At 38.4% G+C, this 24,673-nt stretch overlaps 3 protein-coding genes and 1 pseudogene across 3 annotated transcripts; 2 read left to right on the forward strand and 2 right to left on the reverse strand.

Annotated features, from left to right (window-relative positions):
• Positions 1-2,040: 2,040 nt before the first annotated feature.
• On the reverse strand, positions 2,041-9,529 carry LOC118851299 (olfactory receptor 10C1-like). The gene is given in 3 exon segments (XM_036760762.1): positions 2,041-3,003; positions 3,495-3,639; positions 9,285-9,529. Coding segments are annotated over 3 exon segments (1,353 nt in total).
• A 37-nt stretch (positions 9,530-9,566) lies between these two features.
• LOC118849582 (DNA-directed RNA polymerases I, II, and III subunit RPABC5-like) lies at positions 9,567-9,764 on the reverse strand. Its single transcript, XM_036758494.1, has one exon. It carries the CDS (start codon positions 9,762-9,764, stop codon positions 9,567-9,569), a length of 198 nt encoding a protein of 65 aa, XP_036614389.1.
• A 6,656-nt stretch (positions 9,765-16,420) lies between these two features.
• LOC118850636 (olfactory receptor 6C76-like) lies at positions 16,421-17,687 on the forward strand. The gene has a single exon (XM_036760189.1). The coding sequence runs from the start codon at positions 16,755-16,757 to the stop codon at positions 17,685-17,687; it is 933 nt and encodes a 310-aa protein (XP_036616084.1). The 5' UTR covers positions 16,421-16,754.
• Positions 17,688-22,604: 4,917 nt separating this feature from the next.
• Positions 22,605-23,460, forward strand: LOC118852199 (annotated as a pseudogene).
• Positions 23,461-24,673: the final 1,213 nt, after the last annotated feature.

Here is a 24,673-nt window from a genome sequence, read left to right on the forward strand (position 1 = left end):
ATCAATCAAATATTGGGAAAGTTAAGGAAGTTTGAACTGAACCACACATCCCCAATCACATCCTGCTCATCTCCTAAGCCACTGTTGTACCAGAAGGGAGAAAAACACAGCAATATGTCATGCAATCATCTCTAATATCATTTTCCTAGAAACAGGAAAGAATGGACTTAACAGAGACATTAAGTTACAGCATGACAAAGTACTCTCAGCTTCATGACAGCAGGGGGTGAGAGAGGGTGGTGATCCATCCCTATCCAGAGTCCCTCAGTAGCCCATTCCCTTTCTCCAGTCCAGCAAGTCCAAAAAGTTCCTTCACCAAGAGCTTAAAGCCTTAAAAACACTCCAATTTTGGTCCCTTGACCACTCAAAGAGGTTACTATTCATCATTTCACTAGCAAACTGGAACCAATTACAGAATTTATGCATATGTTCCACCTCTCTTTAAAAAATCTATTACTTATCATCATGGCTCTCTGTAAGCAGCCTTCTCTGCCTCATCCATGTAGGGAATCACATCGCCTAAGCATGCTAATGCCTGCTCATCAGCCCCCATTGCAGAAATATCACAAGCAGAAGCATAATATAGAAGTTAAGGGGGATACTTTAGTGGTACAGGCATCTGCTGAAATTCTCTCTGCTAAAAGGTGGGCAACCAATAATGTCTTGATTTGCCTATCATTTAATCCTTCAAAAGACAGAGGAATCAACAAGGGGAAATTCTTTTCTCAATCTGATTTTTCACTAGCAGAAAAGAACTGGTTGCTGGTGTGGAAATGATGGGAAGGCTGGCATTTGTGATAAAGAAGCAGAAATTCAGGCATAGTCTGACACATATGTAGATTTTAGGAAACCAGAATTCAAAGGATTTAGAGAAAAGATAAGTAGGATGCCATGGACAAAAATACGAAAGGGGAAGTCAGCCCAGGAAGGATGAAAGATATTTAATAATGAAGTTATGAAGACACAAACTGAAGCAATTACAATGAGAATTAAAAATAGGATTTGTCTTACAATGTAGGTGTGGACATAGAAGGAACTAGTAAACTAAACTTAAATCCCCAAAAGAAATGTATAGAAGACGGAAGCAAGTACAGGTAACAAAGCATTAATTTCAAAACATGACTCAGTGTTGTAAAAATAGTGTCAGGAATGCTAAGACTCAGAATCATCTGAGGCTGGCAAGGTGAGTGGACCATAGAACTACCACTTCCTTTTGCTTGGAAGCTCTCACCATTAATGTAGACCATAATCACCATTGTTTTTCTGACTTCTTCATCGCATGGGTGATCCATCTTTTTCAGAAAAAAAAAAACCACTATTTGTATGCCCAATGTAAGACGTTTTTTTTTTTTTAATTGAATTTCATCTTAGCAGATTCATCTCAGTACTCAAGCCATCAAGATCTTTTTGGATTCTGATTCTATCATGCAGTACATCAGCTATCCTCATCTCTGTGTCTTCTGCATATTCAAAGATTGTGCTTATCCAAGCTCTTATAAAAGAAACTATAAAAGGTTAAAAAGCACACGGCCCCCACAGTGGCAGAAATTTACAGAGAGGCAGATTTTAACTCAGTTCAAGGAATAGCTGTAGAATAAAAACAATCCAAAGGTACTGCTTATGGTAATGAGGTTTACTAATAAAGACCTTCAAGCAAAAAAACTAATTTACAAATTGTCATGGATAGAATCTACCAACTACCTTTCTCAACTCTTCTCCTATCCATATCTGAGGAGGAATCTTCTTTCCAACATCCCAAAATTTTCCTATGAAATAAATCACCAGATAAATTTATTATCTTATTGGAAGTATAAGAACCTACTGATGATCCTATAGCAAGAACAACCAAGCATGCTACTCTACTCTCTTACTCACTAGTATGGAGAGAAGGATATCAAAGAAAAGAATCCACATTTCTACCATACCTGAATTGATGAGAGCAGAGACGTAGGAAGTCAAACTGTTAGGACAAATCTTTTTGTTTTGGGTTTGTTTGCTTGTTTGTTTTTACTAATTATTGTCTTTGCCCCAAGGTCAAGTTTATGCAGCTTGGCTAAGAGGGTGCCTCCTGGCTATTCTCCAAAAGGCTCCTTTCACTTCTTTGTTTCTTAGGGTATAGATGACTGGGTTGAGTGCAGGGGTCACTACTGTGTACATGAGGGCAGTTGCTTTGTCTGTGTCTGGAGTATGGGCAGCCTTGGGTTGAAGGTAGGTAAAGAGGGCTGTGCCATAGAAGAGAGAGACAACCAGAAGATGGGAGGAACAAGTAGAGAAAGCTTTGCGCCTGCCAGCAGCAGAGGGCATTCTCAAAATGGAAATGAGAATGCGGGCATAGGAGCAGAGAATGAGCAGGCAGGGGCTCATAATGAAGAGCACAGAAACAGAAAACATCACAATCTCATTGTGGGAGGTATCTACACAGGCCAATTGCACCACAGGCATGATGTCACAAAAAAAGTGCTGGATTTGTCCTGTGCCACAGAAGGGGAGAGTAAAGATCCAGGTGGTCTGGGCTGATTCCACAACCACTCCTGTTGTCCAGGAGACTGCAGCCAATTGCAAGCACACCCTAGTGTTCATCAATAAGGTGTAGCGTAGTGGGTAGCAGATAGCAACAAAGCGATCATAAGCCATGGCTGCCAGCAGACAGCACTCTGTCAGCCCCAGGATGGTGAAGACATACATCTGAGCTGCACAACATGCCACACTCATTGTCTTGGGCTCCACCAACAGGTGCACCAGCATCTGAGGCACCACACTAGTGATATAGCACATCTCCAGAAAGGATAGATTTGCCAGGAAGAAATACATGGGAGTGTGGAGGGTGGGGCTCACCCAGATCAGACAGATGATCACCAGGTTTCCTACCACAGTGAATGTGTATATGGCTAAGAATACCACAAAGAGCATGGGCTGCAGCTCACCGAGAGAGGAGAAAGCCACAAAGGAGAATTTGGTGCAGAGGGTCTGGTTTTCCTTCATTTCTGGCTCAGAGATTGACATCTACAGAGACAACCAAGAATTATTTGATAGGTGGATAAGTGCATCCTTATATGCATGTGCAAACACAAACACATAAATATATGCACAAAGCTGCTTCCTAGAGCTATGCACTGGGCTAGGAACTATGCAAACTAGTTCCTGATGCTAAATATTTATTAATATTACCTAATATATTACACAGTAAGCACACTTAAGCATTGTTTAATTAATTAATTAAAAAGGTATGTCACAAATAAATCTAACAAGGCTCAGCTTTCAGCATGGCCTGTTGATATCTTTATCATAATGTAAAATAAATGGTTGAAATAAAAATTATCTTTACATAATTAAAATGTAACTTGATGCTCATTTCAGCTCATCAGGATAAGACCCAAAGGGCATTCATTGACAGTATACAAAAAGAAACCATCATTTGCTGCCCACAAACCCCTTTTGACTAGCTCTCTAAGCATTGAGTTTTGCCTTTAGAAATGAATATCATGCCTACCTACATGCACAATGTAAATGTCTTTTTTGTTCTATCTCTTTCCTCCTCTATTGAGGCCTCTAAACACAAACAGCCCAGTAGAATGGGAGATGGCAGCATTTCTACTCTTGTTGAAGTCCTCTGGGACCAGAGGCCCAATAGTCCTTTGACTTTGTCCCAGAGGAATGTGTGAAGAAACAATAACATTAATCTGGGTACAATTTACATTTTTTTTCACACTACATTTGAGATGCACAGTTTTTGCATGTAACATCATTTCACTTTTCTATTGAATACTCACTCCATAGAATTCAAATCACCATTAATCCCTCATCCACACATAAATTTTGAAAAGAATCATGGATCTGGTCCAGCTAGTGAATGCCCTATGTGACATAATGATGGAGGAGAAAATAAAATTATCACAAATTCTTTCTCTAGGTCAAAAAAATCCTCACCTTGGATCAACGTCTTCACATTCTTCTGGTGCTTCAGGGTTGTTTCATATAAAAACAGATAATTACAAGCCCAGAGTGTATGTTCACTGACTTCTATGGAGTCTACATCTACATGGCTCTCAGAGAAAGACACAAACCAGTCCTTGCTCTCAAGGAGTTGAAAGTCTAATGGTATTGGAATACATGTAGAGATAAACTTGATCTTGGGATCTTTTAACTCAGATGCTCATCCATCTCTAGATGAAAATACAATTAATGTTCATGGGATTAAAAATCCAAATTTATATATATAGTATATATCCATAATATATACTAGTTATGGAGAGATGGAAACTGAGGGATAATACTTCTATCAAAGAAAGCTCAACCACAAGTGACTGTTCTTGTTTGTATGTGCTTTAGAAAGGTCAGAGAGTGACCTTTCCCTGCTTCCTACTTTTCTATATACTCTTTTATTTCTTCCAAAATTTTTTTAATTCAACAAGCAGAAAGTTTTCTATTTCTAGAGAGAATATAAAAATTAATCATTTCTTGTAGATACTGATGAAATTATTTTATTGATTTCTAGTAAGGATTCTTAAGGTTTTCTTTGGTACTCTTTACTACTGAAAAATAATGGATCTAAACTTAGGGTTATCCCTGAGATCTCCAAAATATCAACTTCTCCATTTTACAGAGGGGAAAAGAAGTCAGATGTTTTGACAAGTACTTCAAAGCTATCCCTTACTCCTGCCAATGAAAACATTATCAAATGAAACATGTGCATAATCTCTTTAAGATAATAAGAAATTAACTACCCTTAAGTGTTCTTTGGAGAAAGTCTGCAAACAATCCCAAAGGACTTGTCCATTTCCTGTAAGCCTGTGAAGTCTGGAAAAATACAATTTGATAAGAGTATCAATCAACTATTGGGAAAGTTAAGGAAATCTGAACTGAATCACACACCCTCAATCACATCCTGCCCAACTCCTAAGCCTATGTTGTATCAGAAAGGAGAGGAACATAACAATATAACATGGAATTGCCAGGGCAAAATTTGATCCAGTTTTCTGAAGCCTTCTTTAAGTTATTGCTCTTGATTTGTCTTATTTTTAAGTAAATTGGAATCCCCAATGCCTTATAATCTAGTTAAACTTAATTGTTTGCTTAAATTATATTCCCATGTAAATGCGTGTTGTCTTGTTATAAATTAATATATTGAAAAAGTTAATGGGGGGGTGGAGTCAAGGGGGCATCTAAAAAGCAGGGATAGGAGTGAGCTCCTACCCAGGTCACTCCAAACACCTATAAAAATGGCTCTGAACAAATTTTAGAACTTCAGAATTGACGAAATAGCAGAGCGAAGCAGGGCTCCAGCCCAGGACAGCTTGGATGGTCAAGGGGTAAGGTCTATTGCAGAGTGGAGCAGAGCCCAGCATGGACCAAACAGACTGGGAGCCAGGTGGAACAGGCCCTAGTGCCCTGAATCAGTGAGCTATGGCAGTTACCAGACTTCTCAACCCACAAACACCAAAGACAACAGAGAAGGTTAGTGGGAAAAGCTGCTGGGACAGAGTTGAAAGGGTTTGCAGTTTGGCCACCACCCCAGGGACAGTGGAGGTGGTGCAGCTACAGAACTACAGCTGCAGTTGCTTCCAGCCCCAGGCCCATGTGGTAGGAGGAATAAAGTGGTGGATCTGAGCTGGAGTGCAGAGCCAGCTTAGATCTGAATCTGATTTGGGTTGGCGGTTCTTGGGGGAGGAGCAGCACTGCTGTGGCAGAGGTTGCTGTGCAGCTCTGAAAACAACAGCACAGCCCCGCAAGCTTGGGACAAAGTACTCTATACTCCACAAGCAGTGATACCCCAGTGAAAAACTCAAAGGTCAAGTAAGTTGTCTGGGAACATGGCCAGGCAGCGAAAACAGACTGATTCAGACTCAGACTTTGGAATCTTTTTTTGGTAACAAAGAAGACCAAAACATACAGCCAGAAAAAGTCAACAAAGTCAAGAGCCTATGTCAAAAGCCACCAAGAAAAATATGAACTGGTCTCAGGCCATGGAAGAGCTCAAAAAGGATTTGGAAAAGCAAGTTAGAGAAATAGAGGAAAAATTGGGAGGAGAAATGAGAGTGATGTGAGAAAACCATGAAAAACAAGTCAATGACTTGCTAAAGGAGACCCCCCAAAAAATAATGAAGAAAATAAGACCTTAAAAAATAGAGTAACTCAAAAGGCAAAAGAGCTCCAAAAAGCCAATGAGGAGAAGAATGCCTTGAAAGGCAGAATTAGCCAAATGGAAAAGGAGGTCCAAAAGACCACTGAAGAAAACACTACCTTGAAAATTAGATTGGAGCAAGTGGAAGCTAGTGACTTTATGAGAAATCAAGATATCATAAAACAGAACCAAAGGAATGAAAAAATGGAAGACAGTGTTAAATATCTCATTGTAAAAACCACTGACCTGGAAAATAGATCCAGGAGAGATAACTTAAAAATCATTGGACTATCTGAAAGCCATGATCAAAAAAGAGCCTAGATACCATCTTTCAAGAAATTATCAAGGAGAACTTTCCCTAATATTCTGGAACCAGAGGGTAAAATACAAATTGAAAGAATCCACCTATTGCCTCCTGACAAAGATCCCAAAAAGAAATCCCCTAGGAATATTGTTACCAAATTCCAGAGCTCCCAGATCAAGGAGAAAATACTGCAAGCAGCTAAAAAGAAACAATTTGAGAACTGTCGAAACACAAGATCTAGCAGCTTCTACATTAAGGGATCACAGGGCTTGGAATATGATATTCCAGAGATCAATGGAGCTAGGATTAAAATCAAGAATCACCTACCCAGCAAAACTGAGTATGATGCTCCAAGGCAAAATATGGATTTTCAATAAAATAGAGGGCTCTCAAGCTTTCTCACTGAAAAGACCAGAGCTGAATAGAAAATTTGACTTTGAAACACAAGAATCAAAAGAAGCATGAAAAGGTAAACAAGAAAGAGAAATCAAAAAGGACTTACTAATGTCGAACTCTTTTGTTTACATTCCTACATGGAAAAATGATGTGTATAATTCATGAGACCTCAGTATTAGGGTAGCTGAAGGGAATGTACATACATACATACATACATACATACATATATGTATATATACATATATATACACACACACACACACACAGAGGGCACAGGGTGAGTTGAATACGAAGGGATGATATCTAAAAGAAATAAAATCAAATTAAGGGATGAGAGAGAAATAAATTGAGAGAGGGAGAAAGGGAGAGACAGAACGGGGTAAATTATCTTGTATAAAAGTGGCAAGAAAAATCAGTTCTGTAGGAAGGGAAGAGAGGGCAGGTGAGTGGGAATGAGTGAATCTTGCTCTCATTGGATTTGACTTGAGGAGTGAATAATATACACACTCAATTGGGTATCTTACCCCACAGGAAAGAAGGAGGAAGGAGATTAAAAGGGGGGATGATAGAAGGGAGGGCAGATAGTGGGAGGAGGTAATCAAAAGCATGCACTTCTGAAAAGGCACAAGGTCAAGGGAGAAAATTGAATAAAGGGGGATAGGATAGGAAGGAGCAAAATATAGTTAGTCTTTCACAACATGAGCATTGTGAAAGGGTTTTACATAATGACACACATGTGGCCTGTGTTGAATTGCTTGCCTTCTTAGGGAGGGTGGGTGGGGAGGGAAGAGGGGAGAGAATTTGGAACTCAAAGTTTTAAAAGCAGATGTTCAAAAAAAAGTTTTTGTATGCAAGTAGGAAATAAGATATACAGGCAATGGGGCATAGAAATCTATCTTGCCCTACAAGAAAGTCAAGGAAAAGGGGATTGGGGGGAAGTGGGGTGACAGTAGGGAGAGCTGACTGGGGAACAGGGCAATCAGAATATATGCCATCTTGGAGTGGGGGGGAGAGTAGAAGTGGGGGGAAAAATTGAAATTCAAACTCTTGTCAAAATAAATGCTGAAAACTAAAAATATTAGATAAATTAAAAACAAACAAACAAACAAACAAAAATAAATAAATTAATTAATGTCTAAACCAAAAAAAAAAACAAAAAAAGAAGAAGAAGAAAGAAAGATGAGTCTTCTGACTCTAGGACCAGCACCCTATCCACTGTACCACCTAGTTGCCCCAGGTATATTTGTCTAAAGCCTTCTCCACATCTAAGTATTAAATATCTTTGTTTGCCTAAATCAACAACTCTCTAGGTTTAAACTTCCGTTTGAATTCATCCTGGCTAATTGTAAAAGTTAATATATTTCTTGTTTCTCATCTTAATTATAGTGAATCTTTCTAACATTTATATATCAGGCAAACAGCTCTATAGGCATTTTGTATCTGAATTTCATTTTGATTCTTCTATATTTTGTCATAACCAGAATTTAACCTAGTGTTACTAAAGTTTTGCAGGAACTTTCTCCTGAGCTTACTTATTTTTATATTATGAGAACTTGACCTTTTAGCATTTGATGAAATTCCAGGTGTTTGTAACTATTCTCTGCATGATTCTGCAGTATTTGAGAAAATAGCAAAATTTCAGAAAAATCACTGATATTTTTGACAGAATAATTTCTAGATAGAAAAACTGGCACTGAGAATGGTTATCTTGCAAAAATATTCAGTATATTCCATAGGCAGCACCATTTGCAATATGCTGGCAGGAGTAATAAAAATGAAATTAGCAGAGGAAAGTTTCAATTCAGGAATGTAATGAGGGAAGAGATATTAGAAAGTACAGAGGAGGGCAGAGAAGTAAAAGGCTCAGTGTGTCCTATTGTAGATCATAGGAACTTTGGGTTGTTGGTGAGCATTAGAGGCCTTTGAATCTAGATCCCCCATTTTCCATCTTGAGAAAATAAACTCAGTGAGGAAAAGCAACTTTCTTGGTGTCACACAGCTAGAAAGATGCGAAGGTGCTATTTTAATTGAATTCTGAAGAATGCTACCTCTTAATACTTCTGTTTAACTTGTCATTATGCACTTATCTGTGAAACACCTAGTTATGTAAGACCTGGTTTCCAATCCCTCTCCTAACACTTGCAATCTGAGTGAAGTTGGGCAAGTTTTTTTCAATCCACCTTCTGCTCATCTGATAAATGGGGAGGTTGAGATATCTTGTAGCTTTAGCTTTAGAATACAAAGTGTACATTCCCCACCCCACCCCAAGAAAAATGTTACTTCCTTAACAATTGAGATGCAATTATATTTGTTCTTTGTTTCCTCAACATAACACTTACAGCTGGGTGACCCATGGCAAATCACTTAACCCTGTTTTGCTTCAGGTTCCTCATCTGTAAAATGAAGAGGAGAAGGAAATAGCAAACCACCCCACTATTTTTTCCCCAATAGTGGGTTTATTGCCATCTCTGAAGACCTTGTGACAGATAGTTGAGCCAGGCCTTCAGGGATGGGGGCTCCTCCATGTGGCTGATAGCTGATGAAGGTGTTTGGGGATGAAGGCTCTTCCATGTGGCTGATGGCTGATGAAGGCCTTCAGGGATGGATGCTCTTCCATGTGATAGATAGCTGAGCCAGGCCTTCAGGGGTGGGGCTCCTCCATGTGGCTGATAGCTGATGAAGGTCTTCGGGGGTGGGGGCTCCTCCATGTGGCCGATAGCTGAGTGGGCCTTCAAGGGTGGGGGCTCACTTCTCCAGGGGTGCGTAGTTGAGAAGCTTCTCTATCAGGTCCACATGGGTCAGCAGTATCCGACGGCAGCAGTAGCACTTCAGTGCATCTAGGGCATCCCCTTCAGTGTACTCCACTTGCAGCAGCCCCAGGTAGGCCTCCCACTTATTGCCCACGATCTTGCCACATGTGAAGCAGCACACTGGGATGATCATGGCGACGGCGGGGAGGTGGCAGCACCGGCGGTAGGCACACGCTCGGACCCTTCTGCTCCTGCCGTTCCGCCCCCTATCCCACTATTTTTGCTAAGAAAACCTTAAATGGGGTCACAAAGAGTCAGATATGACTGAAACAACTGAACATTCCTCAACATGTGGCCTCAGGCCCCTGTCCTTGGCAAGTGCTTAATACGTGCTTCTTAGCTTGCAGTGAATTCAGATTTCAAATCTAGTGCTCAAAATTCAACTATCCACAGGTACATGGTTGAATTTATGTCACTCAAATATCCTGAGTTTTAATTGGTTGACAATTGACAACAGCTATACTTTAGGGGAAAAAATGCTGAGAATAGTTGAGTCATTCACAGCTGATTATCTTACAATATTGTTGTTACTTTGTACATTTCACTTTGCATCAGCTCATGTGAGTCTTTCCAGGCTTTTCTGAGAGCATCCTGCTCATCATTTCTTACAGCCCAATAGTATTCCACATAATCACATACCCAAATTTGCTCAGCCATTCCCCAATTCATGGACATCCCCTCAATTTCTAATTCTTTGCCCCCAGAAAAGAGCTGTTATAAATATTTTTGTGTATATAGATCCTTTTCCTTTATATTTTTTTTTAGCTCTTTGGGGTTACAAACCTAGTAGTAATATTGCTAGGTCAAAGAGTATGTTCTTTGGGCATACCAAATTGCTTTATAGAAAGGCTGAATCAGTTCACAACTCCACCAACAATACAGTAATGCCTCATGTTTCCCACATTCCCTCTAACACTTGTCATTTTCCTTTTCTGTCCTGTTAGCCAAACTAATAGGTATAAGGCAGTACCTCAGAATTGTTTTGATGTGCATTTCTCCAATTAATAGAGCATTTTTTCATATGTCTATAGATAGCTTTGACTGCTTCATCCAGAACTTTTCAGAAGTGAATAGTCCCTGATAAGGAATGGACACTTTTTTAGAGAAATTTTTTATTGGCCTGAGAACAGAGGAAGTTTCCTAGTCAGAATGGATGAGATAAGGATAGAGCTCTATGAAGACCTTGACAGAGGTGTAATTCTGAGAGAGAGAGAGAGAGAGAGAGAGAGAGAGAGAGAGAGAGAGAGAGAGAGAGAGAGAGAGAGAAAGAGAGAGAGAGAGAGAGAGAGAGAGAGAGAGAGAGAGAGAGAGAGAGAGAGAGAGAGAAACCATGGCATTTTAAAATAACCACTTAATAGGGAAAGTTCAGAAAAGAATGAAATTTCAAAATTGCTCTCCAAGCTGTAAATAATATCAACCACAGTCTTAGTCTTACTGACTTTTTAAAATTACACTTTCTGGGAAATAGGAAGTGTAAGTTATTCTTGGTTATAATCCTGGCTCCTTTGCCTTTTGCAATATCATATTCCAAGCCTTCCACTCTTTTCATGTAGAAGCTCCTAAAATTTGTGTTATTCTGACTGTGACTTCATGGCATATGAATGGTTTCTTTGTGGCTGCTTGCAATATTTTCTTCTTGACCTGAGAGCTCTGGAATTTGGCTAAAATAATTCTGGGAGTTTTCACTTTGGGATCTCTTTCAGGAGGTTATTGAGAATTCCCTTCCTTTTCCTGTTGTGGCCTGAAAACAACCACACCTAAGTTTGAATATTCCCCTACCATAACTGAGCCAAGGTTGTCCCCATGTGCCTGTAGTCTCTTCCTTCCTCTCCACTCAGGCACCACATTTCTGATGGCATCAGATTAGGTCTCAAGCCTTTCCTTGTGAGTTGAGTTGTAACTGCAATCAAAGCATTTTAATTTTAGCATCACTGGCCAAACCATCTCTAAAGGAAGGCATCTGTTTTTTAAAGCCATGTCAAAGGATTGGAACACAATTGAGAGACTAAAGTGATTAGTTAAATTAATGAGGGAATATAACCACTGCTTTTTGAGGAATCAGCTCTCCTTTCCAGAAAGAGCAGCTTTGGTGCCAAGTTTCCCTTGAATCCGTTAATATCCCTGTCACTGTCCCCACTCTACTGCAGTCCTCGTCACCTCATCCCTGGATTAGAGCAATAGTCTGCCGGTAGGTTTGCCTGGTTCAGCCATTTAAGTAATTTTCCTACAGTGCAGTTCTGATCATGTCACCCTTCCCTACTTAGTAAACTCCCTGTTGCAGTCAGGAACAGGAATACAAATGCTCAGTTTGGCATTCAAAGCCTTTCATAATCTATCCCCCTCCTACCTTTCCAGTCTTCTAACTCCCAACTTCTTGACACATACTCTTTGATTCAATGACACTGGCCTCTTTCCTGTTTCATGAACAAGACCTTCCATCTCTTAACTCTGAGCATTTTCTCTGGCTATCCCCTATTCTTGGAATGTTCTCCCTCCTCCACTCTGACTTCTGACTTCCCTGGCTTCTTTTAAATCCCTTCTACATGAAATCTTCCTCAACCCTTCTTAATTCCAATGCTCACATTTTCTTGATTATTTAATTTTCCTGTATGTAGTTTGCTTTGAATATATTTGTTGGCATGTTGTCTCTCCCATTAGATTCCAGGTTTCTTGAGGAAGGGACTGTCTTTTGCCTCTTGGTGTTTCTTAAGTATTTAGTACAGGTCCGGGCACATAGTAGGTGTAATAATTGTTTATTAATTGAGGAGTCTGATCTCCCTCCCAAAAGACCAACTTTGGTGCCAAGCTGCCCTTTGAAGATGCTGAGAAGTGCCTCAGTAGCAGGTGACAACTCCAAAGCCCTCAACATTAACCTCAGAGCCCAGAAAGATCATAATTTTATATTTCCCAATGAAAAAAAATATACTGAGTGCCCTAGGGTGAATGGAGATCAACCAAGAATGCATTCTCTTAAGGACAGAACTGGCTGAGGTGGCTCTTGAAACCTGTTTGTAAAAGGGACTGTTTTAGCTGCAAAGAGTATATCTGAACATTCAAAAATGAAACATCTAGGTGATGAGCAGTGACTGGAGACTAACTGGGGTTGTGGCATATATAGTGTAAATAGAATTTTAGGACAGGTTAGACAATCATGCTCTGTTATGTCTTGCACTCCATTCCGGAACTATTGGAATTAGAGTTACCCATAATTATGAGCACTATGGAAAAAAATATAGAATTAATCAGCAATTAATATGATGATTAGAACCTGTGAGTGGGAAATAGTGCCTAGCATTAGTCGTGAAACTTGGTGGGCAAAATGTGTTTTCTGTTTGGTTTCCAAGCAGAATGAACTGGGATTACCCTCAATCTAGTTAAGTGGGCTGATGCTGGGAAATCTGTCTCCACAAGAGGATTGAAAAAAAATATAGCTTGTAGTCCTGCTTAGGGCAGGGAATTAAGAGATTGAAGAAAATATCCAGACGAGACATTTCCTTCCCATATTTGATCAAGGATCATCATTCATAGCATGAACAGGAAAAGAAGCCAGATGTTGCTGCTGTCAGCACTGCTGCTCTTTTGCTGCATCCTACATATAGTCAAAGGATGATGTGCTGGTTACATTATCCTAAGGCATCCAGGGAGGAATATGGCTCCCATGCTCTCCTGGCTGGACTTTGAGTCTTAGGACCTAAAGTCTACCTGAACTAAAATTTTACCAAAATTGATTATGATAGAGATTCATCTATGTCCCTAATATTCATCTCTGGAGAGGAAAGCTGGAGGGGACTTTTTCCCTCCATTGTTTGCTCTAATAAATACCCCTGAGAATATGGAGAACAAAACAAATAAAAGTAAATTGTCCTCCTGAGGAGATTTTATGAGCATTGCATTTCTCATGATCATGAAACTTATGAAATGGAGGATCTTCCAATATTTTCTTCCCTTTAACTATCTAATATTCAGAGGGGAAAATTAACATTTGATATTAGGTGAGTTTCCAGCATCTCAGTTTGAGTAATTTTTAAATTTGTAGAGAAATGGGTTAAGAAAAAAGACAATGTTCCTTTGACTAGTTCTAGTAAAGAGACAATTGGGAAAGTCTTTACAATTTTAGTCCTCTACATTGATACGTATAAGGATGTATATTTGCATGAGAGTTACGGCAGAAGAAAATGGTACATTTCTGGAAAGCCTTCCCCTTGTCTAGTACTGCATCTCCTATCTCAGTTTACCCAAAGAAACTAGATTTCCCAGTTTAAACCTCCATCTGAATCTGTCTAGGCTAATCCTAAAAGTGAGTATATTTCCTATTTCTCATCTTAATTATAGTGAATCTTGCTAACTTTTGTACGTCAGGTAAACAGATGTCTAGGTATTTCTTCTTTTGTGGAACTTTGTTTACTCATTCGGCCAAAACAAGAATTAAAACAACTGTTACTTGAAGTCTTTCCAGAACTGTATCTTGAAAACATTTACTTTTCATATGATGAGAACTTGACATTTTAGTATTTGATGAGATTCCAGGTGTTTATGATTATTCTCTACATGATTCCATAGTATTTGAGAAGATACCAAAATTTCAGAAAAATCATATTTTCAACAGAATAATTTCTAGATAGAAAAGCAGGGGCTGAGCATAGTTACTTAATGTAATATTAAGAATATTCCATGTTTGTTGTTTAGTTGTTTCAGTCATGTCAGACTGTTTGTGACCCCATTTGGGATTTTCTTAGCAAAGATACTGGAGAGATTTGCCATTTCCTTCTCCAGCTCGTTTTATAGATGAGAAAACTGAGGCTAATAAGTCTAAGTGACTTGCTTAGAGTCACACAGCTACTAAGAATCTGAGGTGGGATTTGAACTCAAGTCTTCCTTACACCAGGCCTGGTGCTATATCCACTGCTCTACCTAGCTGCCCCTAAGAATATTCTGTAGGAAGCAACAGTTGTGGAAGCCAGAAAGGTATAAGAAAAATGAAGTTACTAGAGAATTTTTTAAAACATAGAAGCATAAATGGGGGAGGGCAATATTAAAAGATTCAGAAAATGGAATGAAAGTAAAAGGTTCACAGTAGATCATTGTTGGTCATAGGAACTTAGGGTTGTACTTGAGCTTAGAGACCACTTAGTGCAAGTCTTCATTGTACACATGACAGAACAGCCTTAGAGAATTTAAGTGACTTTCTTAATGTCACAGAGCTAGGAATTTGCAAAGGTGAGATTAGAACCCAGGTCACTCCTCCATCCTCTGTTTGACTTTTCATTACTTAACAATGAGGGAGATGAAAAAGATAGCCTTTGAGACACCTTGCAGTTCTAGCTCTGTCATCTAAAATGGACATCCTCTGTGGGAAAAATGGTTGTGAACTGATTCAACAATTCTGTAGAGAAATTTGGAACTGTGCCCAAAGGGCTATAAAACCATGGACCTATCAATACCACTACCAGTGCTATACCTAAAAAGAGATAATAAACAAAAAGAAAGGATCTATATGTACAAACATATTTATAGCAGCTCTTTTCTGGTGGCAAAGAATTGGAAATTGAGGGGATGTCCATCAATGGCTGAACAAATTGTGATATGTGATTGTGATGGAATATTAATTGTGCTACAAGAAATGATGAGCAGGAAGTTCTCAGAAAAACTGAGAAAGACTTGCAGAAGCTGATGCAAGATGACATGGACTGTGTACAAAGTGACAGCAATATTTGTAAGATGATCAGCTGTGAATGACTTAGCTCCTCTTAGTAATGCAATGATCTAAGACAACCCTGAAACACTTAGGATGAAAAATGCTATCCATCCCCAGAGAAGGAACTATGGTGTCTGAATGCAGATTGAAGCACACATTTTTTGCTTTATTTTTCTTTCAGATTTTTGTCTATGTTTTCTTTCACAACATGACTAAAATGGAAATATGTTTTGCATGACTACATATGTATAACTTGCTTGCCTTCTCAATGAGGGGGGCATGGGGAGGGAGGAAAAGAGAAAATTTGGAACTCAACGTTTTAAAAACTAATTTTTAAAAAATGTTTTTTGCATATAATTGTAGGAAAATAAAATACCAAACAAAAAATTGAAAATAAAATGAATATCCCCGCCTGATCCCGGTATATAATATAAGTTTGACTACAGCGGAAATGCTTTTGCATTTGCTCTTTTTGTCCTCAACATGGAGACCAAGGCCCTGCGCTTGGCAGTCACTCAATGCATGGTTCCTGGCTGGAATTGAATTATGATTCCAAATACAACCATTGTCAGTGACATCATATGACTCACATTTCCTGAGTTTTTATTGATTGATATATATATATATATATATATATATATATATATATATATATAGTTATCTTTTAGACTAAAAAAAAATTAAAATGTGTTCAAGCAATTGTAAACATATAGCTGTAAATTATGGAACAGTTTTTCACATATATTTATATGATAATTGCTAGCATTCCTATATTACTTACTATGTGCCAGACATTGTGCTAAGACCATTACAACTATTATTTCATTTGATTTTCACAACAACCCTGAGAGGTAGATGCTATTATTGCCCCCATTTTGCAGAGAAAGAAACTGAGGCAAACAGAGGTTAGAAGACTTGCCTGGGGTTATCCAGGGAACAGGTATCTGAGACCAGATTTGAGCTCACGTCTTCCCAACTCCAGACACTGCACCGTATATCCTCTATGAGACCGAGCCACCCCTTTACATATCTAAATATATTCAGATGTACATTGGATGATTTGATCTTCACATCAGCCACCTTGAGATTACTGGGACAAGTTAAATGACTTGTTCAAGACTGTCTAAAAAGAAGTGACCCTGAATCCTAGTCTTACATATCCTGATACAGACTAATGTTTTTTCCACCAGTAATGTAAGTCTAGTATTAACCTAAAATCCAATCTTCCAGGTAGATAGAATGAGTGTTTATTGTATTTTTGGCTCCAAAATGCTAGCCTTCAGTTGACTCTTGAAACTCTCCCTTCTTAGTATCTTGTTTGACAGTAGGTAAAGCAGACGTCCTCATTAGAAGGATCCAAGATCTCTCACTGAGTTGTTGATTTCCTTCTGTTTCCCTTGCAGATTTGGCAGAAGTGAAGAGTGAGCCATGAGAAATCGCACATTGGTAACAGAGTTCATCCTCCTAGGACTAACAGATGATCCAGACTTACAGGTCTTAATTTTCCTCTTTCTGTTTTTCACCTACATATTAAGTGCAACTGGCAACCTGACCATCATCACTCTTACCTTGCTGGACTCTCGCCTTAAGACTCCCATGTATTTCTTTCTCAGGAATTTCTCCTTCTTAGAAATATCATTTACATCTGTCTGCATTCCACGATTCTTGGTCACTATTTTAACTGGGGACAGGACAATTTCCTATAATTCTTGTGTAGCTCAGTTATTTTTTTTAATCCTCCTGGGTTCGACAGAATTTTTTCTGCTGGCTGCCATGTCCTATGACCGCTATGTGGCCATCTGCAAACCCCTACACTACATAAGTATTATGAACCCCAAAGTCTGTGGTCAGCTTGTAATCAGCTCTTGGCTGGCAAGTTTTCTCATTATCTTTCCACCAGTCATTATGGGCCTCCAATTGGAGTTCTGTGACTCCAATGTCATTGATCACTTCACCTGTGATTCTTTTCCCATGCTGATGATCTCTTGCACAGACACCAGAGTCTTAGAAGTCATGAGTTTTTGCTTAGCTTTGTTCACACTCATGGTCACTTTATCTTTAGTGATTCTCTCTTATGGATACATCCTCAGAGCCATTCTGAAAATTCCTTCTGCCCAGCAAAGAAAAAGGGCTTTTTCTACTTGTTCCTCCCACATGATTGTTGTCTCCCTCTCTTATGGAAGCTGCATCTTTATATACCTCAAACCCTCAGCAAAGGAAGGGGTGGCAATGATCAAAGGGGTAGCAGTGCTGAATACTTCTGTTGCCCCCATGCTGAACCCCTTCATTTACACCCTGAGGAACCAGCAAGTGAAAGAAGCCTTTAAGGACATGGTCAAAAAGATCCTTTTTCTCAAATAAATGACCATTTTACTGAAAATCAAAAGTGTCACCTACATAAACAAGAAAAGACTTCCAAAGATTTCATTAACACATTTCACTTCCAGTCTCCCTTTTCCTACTATTTACATTCAATCTCCTTTCTCCTCATTCCTTAATTTTGCCTGCCCATTTTTAATTTCTTCAACCAGCAATCATCTGGGTAACCTTCCCTAAATACATAATGCAATATTATAATGAAAGATTTTTTAAGCATATCTCTCATTTGGTCAATAAGATTTTTCAACATAATCATGGCTGACAGGTGAATTATTTCAGTGATTTTCTCAACACCCATGGCATTTGTGGAATTTTTGGTTGGGAATTGACTTCATATTTGTAAACCGTGCAAAAAATAATTTCAAGATTCTCTTGCCCTTCCTAATGTCTGAATTAAAACATTAACACGTGTTTTCTCAACTTGTCCACAAATTGTCTAACATTTTCAAAAGTCAATTTCATAATCATGTGATTAAAATTCGTCATCTTTTAAAATATTCCTAAGTGATATACTTCCATCCACACACCTTTACTGAGGTCAGAGGTACATAAGCATTGCATATTTCACATATTTTTAGTCTCTTTTTCAATGTAATGAAGAGCAATGCTTAGTTTTTCCTTTTCTTTTTCTTTTCCTGACTTTAAGAAATACTGTTTGTTACAAGGGATGTCTCTCTGGGAATTGTAGGGAGAGAGATACAGGAGAAAACCTGTACTAGTATTAAAAATGTATCAATAAGAAACCTTTAAAAATAAAAGGTGAAAAAGCAGTGAAGGCCAGTAGGATAAAAATTAGAGTGGTATTCAGAAATCTTAGCATAATCATCTAGGGTCTCCATTCTAAATCCCTTTGTAGTTTTGGTTTTTTGCTTTCTCTTAATAAGAGTGGATAGTAGGTAGAAATGAGGTGCAGAAGCCCACCTTATTCATTTATAATGAATATTAAGGTGGCCAATATTATCTTAATTAGTCAAAAGGTATTAAGGACTATTCCTGCTTGAGAGGGATTAAAGGCTGAATGGAAATCATTCTTAAGGACTTTTGATAAAATGATAGACAAGAGTCTTGCAGCCACATATGAGTAAAGGAAAACACATGGAATTATTTCTCTTCATTCCTAGATGAGAACTACAACTGGGTGAGACAGGTGATTGTAAAAGTTTAATAAGAAAGGAAGCTCATTACATTTTGAGTCATTTCAATCATATCCCACTCTCTGTGACCCTATTTGGGGATTTTTTTTTGAAAAGGTACTGGAGTGGTTTGTCTTCTCAATCTCTATCTCATTTTATGGATGAGGAACTGAATCCAACAGGGTTGAGTTAATTGTCCAGGGTCAAAAAGCTAGTAAGTGTGTAAGGTGAGATTTGAATTCAGGTCTTCCTGACTCCAGGGTAGGCATTCTATTCATTGCACACCTAGGTGCCCTTAATTGTACTTAAGTGTTTCCATTTCATTGATAACTAATGCAATGGTAGTACCTTCCCATCTTTGAGGATGTCTATCTTATAGCTTCCTCTTAAAAGTCATACCTACATTGATTACATTGCTAATTCATTAGTAAATGTGAATACAGTATTTCTTTAAAAGATATATCAACCTTTTAAATATTGAATTACTGGTAATTTATGGTGTGCTATTTTTAAAATTTTGCTTTCTGATTTCTAAATGAAATTATAATTCTTCTCTGAAGAATTTAGGTTACATGTCAGTCATAGAACATAGGAATGACAACTAAGGATGAGAGTAAGTAAAATAACCAACAGCAAATGATTCTGGATTAATTACATGCAAAAAGATAACATAAAAAGATGTATGGTCCAAAAAGAGGAGGACAGCATTTACCAAAAGCAAAGAATTTATACACACACACACATATGTGTGCATACATATATATGTATATATGTGTGTATAGTTATACATACATATATCTGTGTAACTTGTATATGTCACATGTTTCCTTGTAATATCAAGAGACTTCATAGAATGCCTCCCACACTTTTGATGAAGTCTCTTTGGAGGAATGCAAAATTTGCCAAAAATGAAAAGGTATGGATCTGATGTAACCTTCCCCATTGAAGAAAGATCATAAATACATTGAACTTCAGAAGAAGATAATTTCATTATATAGCAGTTTATATTTACTTTGATAGCATTAATCAGTCATCTGAGAATCTTTATCATTTACCATTAATATCTTAACCCTCAGCTCCCAAAGGTGGGCACTTGAAAAAAAATTGATTCTAAATATTTTTGAGTGGTCGATTCATCAGTGCCTTCCTACCATCTGTCATCAAAAACATTTCCATTTCCCTCTGAAGCTCCACAAAGCACATTATGATGAAGTTAAGCTTTCCTCCTAGAAACTGTCTTCCTAGGAATCAGATCTATATATGAGGTTTTCTAATTCCTGTCCTCTTAAGGTACACGTTGCCAGGGTCTTCAGAGAAGGCAAGATCACTGAGAAGACTCTGACTAAGCAGAATTCAGGATCTCTCAACTTCATAGGGTCATAAATTTAAAAGTCGGAGAGCTTTGGCTGACAGTTGAACACTTACATTTGTTCTGAGGAAACCAAACCATTGCTTGATAAACTAAAGCCTACCAACTGAAACTCAGACACAATTGTCTCCACTGCTAAATGTTGACAGAAATAAATTCTGACTGAAGGAAGACACAAACTTCTTCATTAAGAATTAACCTGACCATTACTGGCCTGGGTCCTTGGAACTTGAATGGAATCTGCCTGAGGGGAAGCGAGTTGAGGGGAGGAGGGACCATGAACTCAAAGAAATAAAAAAAAGTGAAGTTTTGTTTCAGGATGCAGGGGTGGTACTACTAAACCAGCATCTCTAGGTTCAGTCTTTTACTGAACTCCAGGACCAATACTTAGAAATGGAAGGATTTCAAGGATTTAAAGCCCAGACTAAATATAAATGAAATGCATTGGTTTGATATAATAAGGTGAAATTTAAAAGGAACAAATGTAAAATCTTGTGTTTGGGTTCAAATAGTAAATTCATAAGTATAAGATGGGAAAGCAGGGATAAGCAGCAGTTTTTCTAGCAGTGATCTAGGGATTTTAGTGGGCTGTTTAATAGGAGTGAGCAGTGTGATGTGGAAGCAAAAAAAACCAAAAAACAAAAAACAACGCAATCTTGGGCTATATTAAGAATGGCAGAGCTTCTAGGAACAGAGAGATTATGGTTCTTTTATAGTGTACTGTCTTGAAATTCTCACTGTGATATTGTATTCATTTCTGGGAACAACAGTTTAAGACATTGAGAAGATAGAAAGCATGAAAAGAAGGTAACAAGGAAGTTAAAGGTCCTTGAGTCCATATCGTATGAGGATCAGTTGAAAGAATGAAGAATACTCAGCCTGGGGGAAGAAAAAGATGTGAAGAAACATGATATGTATCTTCAAGCATTTAAAGGGCTGGTTCTGAGTTATATGTAGCATCAGAGGTACTGGTAACTACGAGTCTAAGTTACAAAGAGAAGAATGTAAGTTTGAAGTTAGGAGAAAAAACATAGAAAAAAATTATATCTATGCAAAGGTGGCCTGTTTTGCCTTTAGAGTTGCTGGGTTCCACTCCCAGCCCTTCAAAGTCTTTAAGCAGAGGCAAGATGATCATTTGTCCTGTATGCTTTACTAAGAGTTTCTTCGGTATATTTGTTGGACCAGATGGCCATTAAAATCCCTTCCAGCAATCAAATTCTGTGATTTTGTCAGTTGACCATTGATTTGTTGCTTAATTTTATCTTTTGGATGGAGACCAAGATAGAACTGAAGCCAATGATCTTCCTTAATGACTTGACTGAGGTGTAGTTATCAATCTGACTCCTGAAGAGGCATCTCATTCAGTGCATTGCATCCTACCTGCTTGCTCAGAGCACCCTGATAGATAACAACATAAGATTTGGAGGACCACCACTAGAAACAGTCTATTCTCCTTAGGACTATAAAATAATAATCTAGCCATTCCATGTTAATATTCTTTAATCTACAAAATGCTATTCTTCTCTCATGACAAAGTCTAACTCGTATCACCTTGACTATCAAAATCTATTCATTCTCATTGGGAAACGTTGAAGCCTTTATTTCTCATTCTCTTGATTCTGTAGGTCCATATCTGATTGAACTAGAAATACAGTAACAGGTCCTAGGCAGGCCAATCACTAGAAATCTCTTCCCTTTTCAGAGACTTTAATACATGCATATCTAGTTTTATAGAATCTTCTGGTCTGAATCTCCCTATGAATGTAGGGAGCCATATTCACTTATTCTCTACAATCCACCTAATCCTTCCTATGTTTACTTGTGGCAGGAAACCAAGAGGCTGTGCTCATGAATGAATGAAAAGCATTTATTAAGCACTTACTCTATGGGGCATATGGTTGAAAAAGCACCACTGAAATAGGTTTCTAAGACTGAAATTACAGAATTAAATCCACCCCTGGAGGGCTAAGACAACAGACTGATTGGCCTTTGGTCCTGATAAGTGAATAAATGGGACTTTGGGAAACACTATGTAGACATGGTCAATGATGGAAGACTTAGCTTTCTGACTGCTAGTAAATGTAGTTAGCACATAGGTCTCCTTTGTGCATTGTGACCTCTTAAGACCATACCTGGGGTGTGAGTCTTGGAACAGCAGTCTCACATCTAACTCAGAACTTTTGCAGCCTGACTAGCAACCTCAATATTTTCCCAGATATCCCCCCAAATGGTATCTACTGTCAAGGATCAGCTGATTTTGAATGGCCTAAAGGAAGACCAGGTTCCCCAGAACAAGATCACTGTTGTTGAGTTTGGTGCAGCTGGCATGGCATGTGCCATCAGTATCTTAACAAAGGAGTTGACTGATGAACTTGCCTAGTTGATGTAGTAGAAGACAAAATATAGGGAGAGATGATGGAACTCCAACATGGCAGCCTTTTCCTCAAAATGCCAAATATTGTTTCTGGCAAAGACTACAGTGTGACTGCAAACTCAAAACTGGTCATTGTTATGGCTGGGAAATGTCAATAGGAGGGAGAAATCATCTTAATTTGGTCCAGAATAATATGAATATCTTTAAATTCATTATTCACAATATTATTAAATACAACCCTAATTGCAAGCTGCTTCTTGTTTCCAATCCAGTGGCTATTTTGACATATGTGTCCTGGAAACTAAGTGACTTCCTTAAAAATCATGTTATTAGAAGTTATATATGGGATGTTATATATTGGAAGTTATTATATGGGATTCTGCCCATTTATGTTACCTAATGGGGGAGAGACTTGGTGTCCATTCTTCAAGTTGTCATGGATGAATCCTTGGGGAACATGGAGACTCCAATGTTTCTGTGTGGAGTGCTGTGAATATTGCCAGTGTATCTCTGAAGAATCTTCATCCTCCTTTGGGAACTGATGCTGATTCAGAGAACTGGAAAGATGTTCATAAACAGGTGGTGGAAAGTGCTTATGAGGTGATCAAACTGAAGGGATACACTTCCTGGGCCATCGATTTATCTGTAGCACATCTGGCAGAAAACACTATGAAGAATCTTAGGAGAGTGCATCCAATCTCCACTATGATTAAGGGACTATATGGCATTAATGAGGATGTCTTCCTTAGTGTTCCATGCATCTTGGGGCAGAAGGGCATTTCAGATGTGATTAAGGTAAACCTGAATCCAGAGGAGGAGAGCCATTTAAAGAAGAGCACAGATATTCTTTGGGGAATCCAGAAGGAGCTGCAATTTTAAAACCTTTTAATGTGATGCCATCAAGAGAGAACATGACAATGGTTAAGGGGTTATGCATGATGTACTTTTCAAATAGGTTAAATCCTTCCTCTGATCAGTGATTGAACACCAGAAATGTAAAACCCATGAACACACTTAATGTATCAGTAAGGCAATAAACACAACATCAACGATAATCATGAATATGCCTATGAAGCTCTGTATCACAAAGTATGAGAGACTCTCCAGATAGAAGGTAAAGGAAGTATAACATTTATTCAGATACCAGAGAGTCATATCCTATAACCAAATGTTCAGCTCCTATAGCCAGTTAGCCCACTTTATCATAACAGCAAGGAACTTAAAATACCATATCACAGCCTGGAGCCTGACCATCCCAAAACCTCTCTGACCCCCTTCTGGGGTCTTCCCCAAAACAAACTCACAGTACAGCTAAGTCAGCCTGTTCAGTTCTGACCATCATGAGGGCAGCCATTAGCAGCCATTAGCAACCATAACTGCTCTCTCTCTCCCTCTCTCTCTCCATTTCCTGTGAAATAACTTCCTTTTCCTGCCAGGAAGCTCCTCCCACCACATGTGACTTAGGTTTCCTGTGATATAAGCAGGTCACATGGCCTATTAATGGTTGGGAAAGATCTTCAAATCTAAATTGCTATTATAACACTCTAGTTTCTTCCTAAAGTTAGAAATGAAGACTAATACAGTGTGACTACTATTGGATAAACCCTGTTGTTTGCAAATGATGCTCTATATGACTTGTATAGTCTCATTAACTGGTGTCAAGCAGAGCCAGTGCTCCACAGTTATATAAACTACTTGCCTCATATGTAGGTACTATAGGTTCCTGTAGGTCCAAAAGACAACACTCCTGGATATAAAACACCACACAGTAGTAATTCTTTATTTATACATTGATTACTTTTGTGCTCCCCATCATTAGGGTTCTATAGTATGTTCCCATGTATCACCTTTCCAGCAGACCTGATTTTGTTTGTATGTATGTATGTATGTATGTATGTGTGTATGTATGTATATATATGTATGTATATATGTATATACACAAACACACACAGGCACGCATATATTTATATATGTGTATATGCATATATATAGTATATATGTATTTATATATACATACATACACATACACACATTTACATCATATACACATTTACATATATACATATACATATATACACACATATATATCCAT

The sequence above is a fragment of the Trichosurus vulpecula genome, chromosome 5 (assembly GCF_011100635.1).
Source record: "Trichosurus vulpecula isolate mTriVul1 chromosome 5, mTriVul1.pri, whole genome shotgun sequence".
Lineage (NCBI taxonomy): Eukaryota > Metazoa > Chordata > Mammalia > Diprotodontia > Phalangeridae > Trichosurus > Trichosurus vulpecula.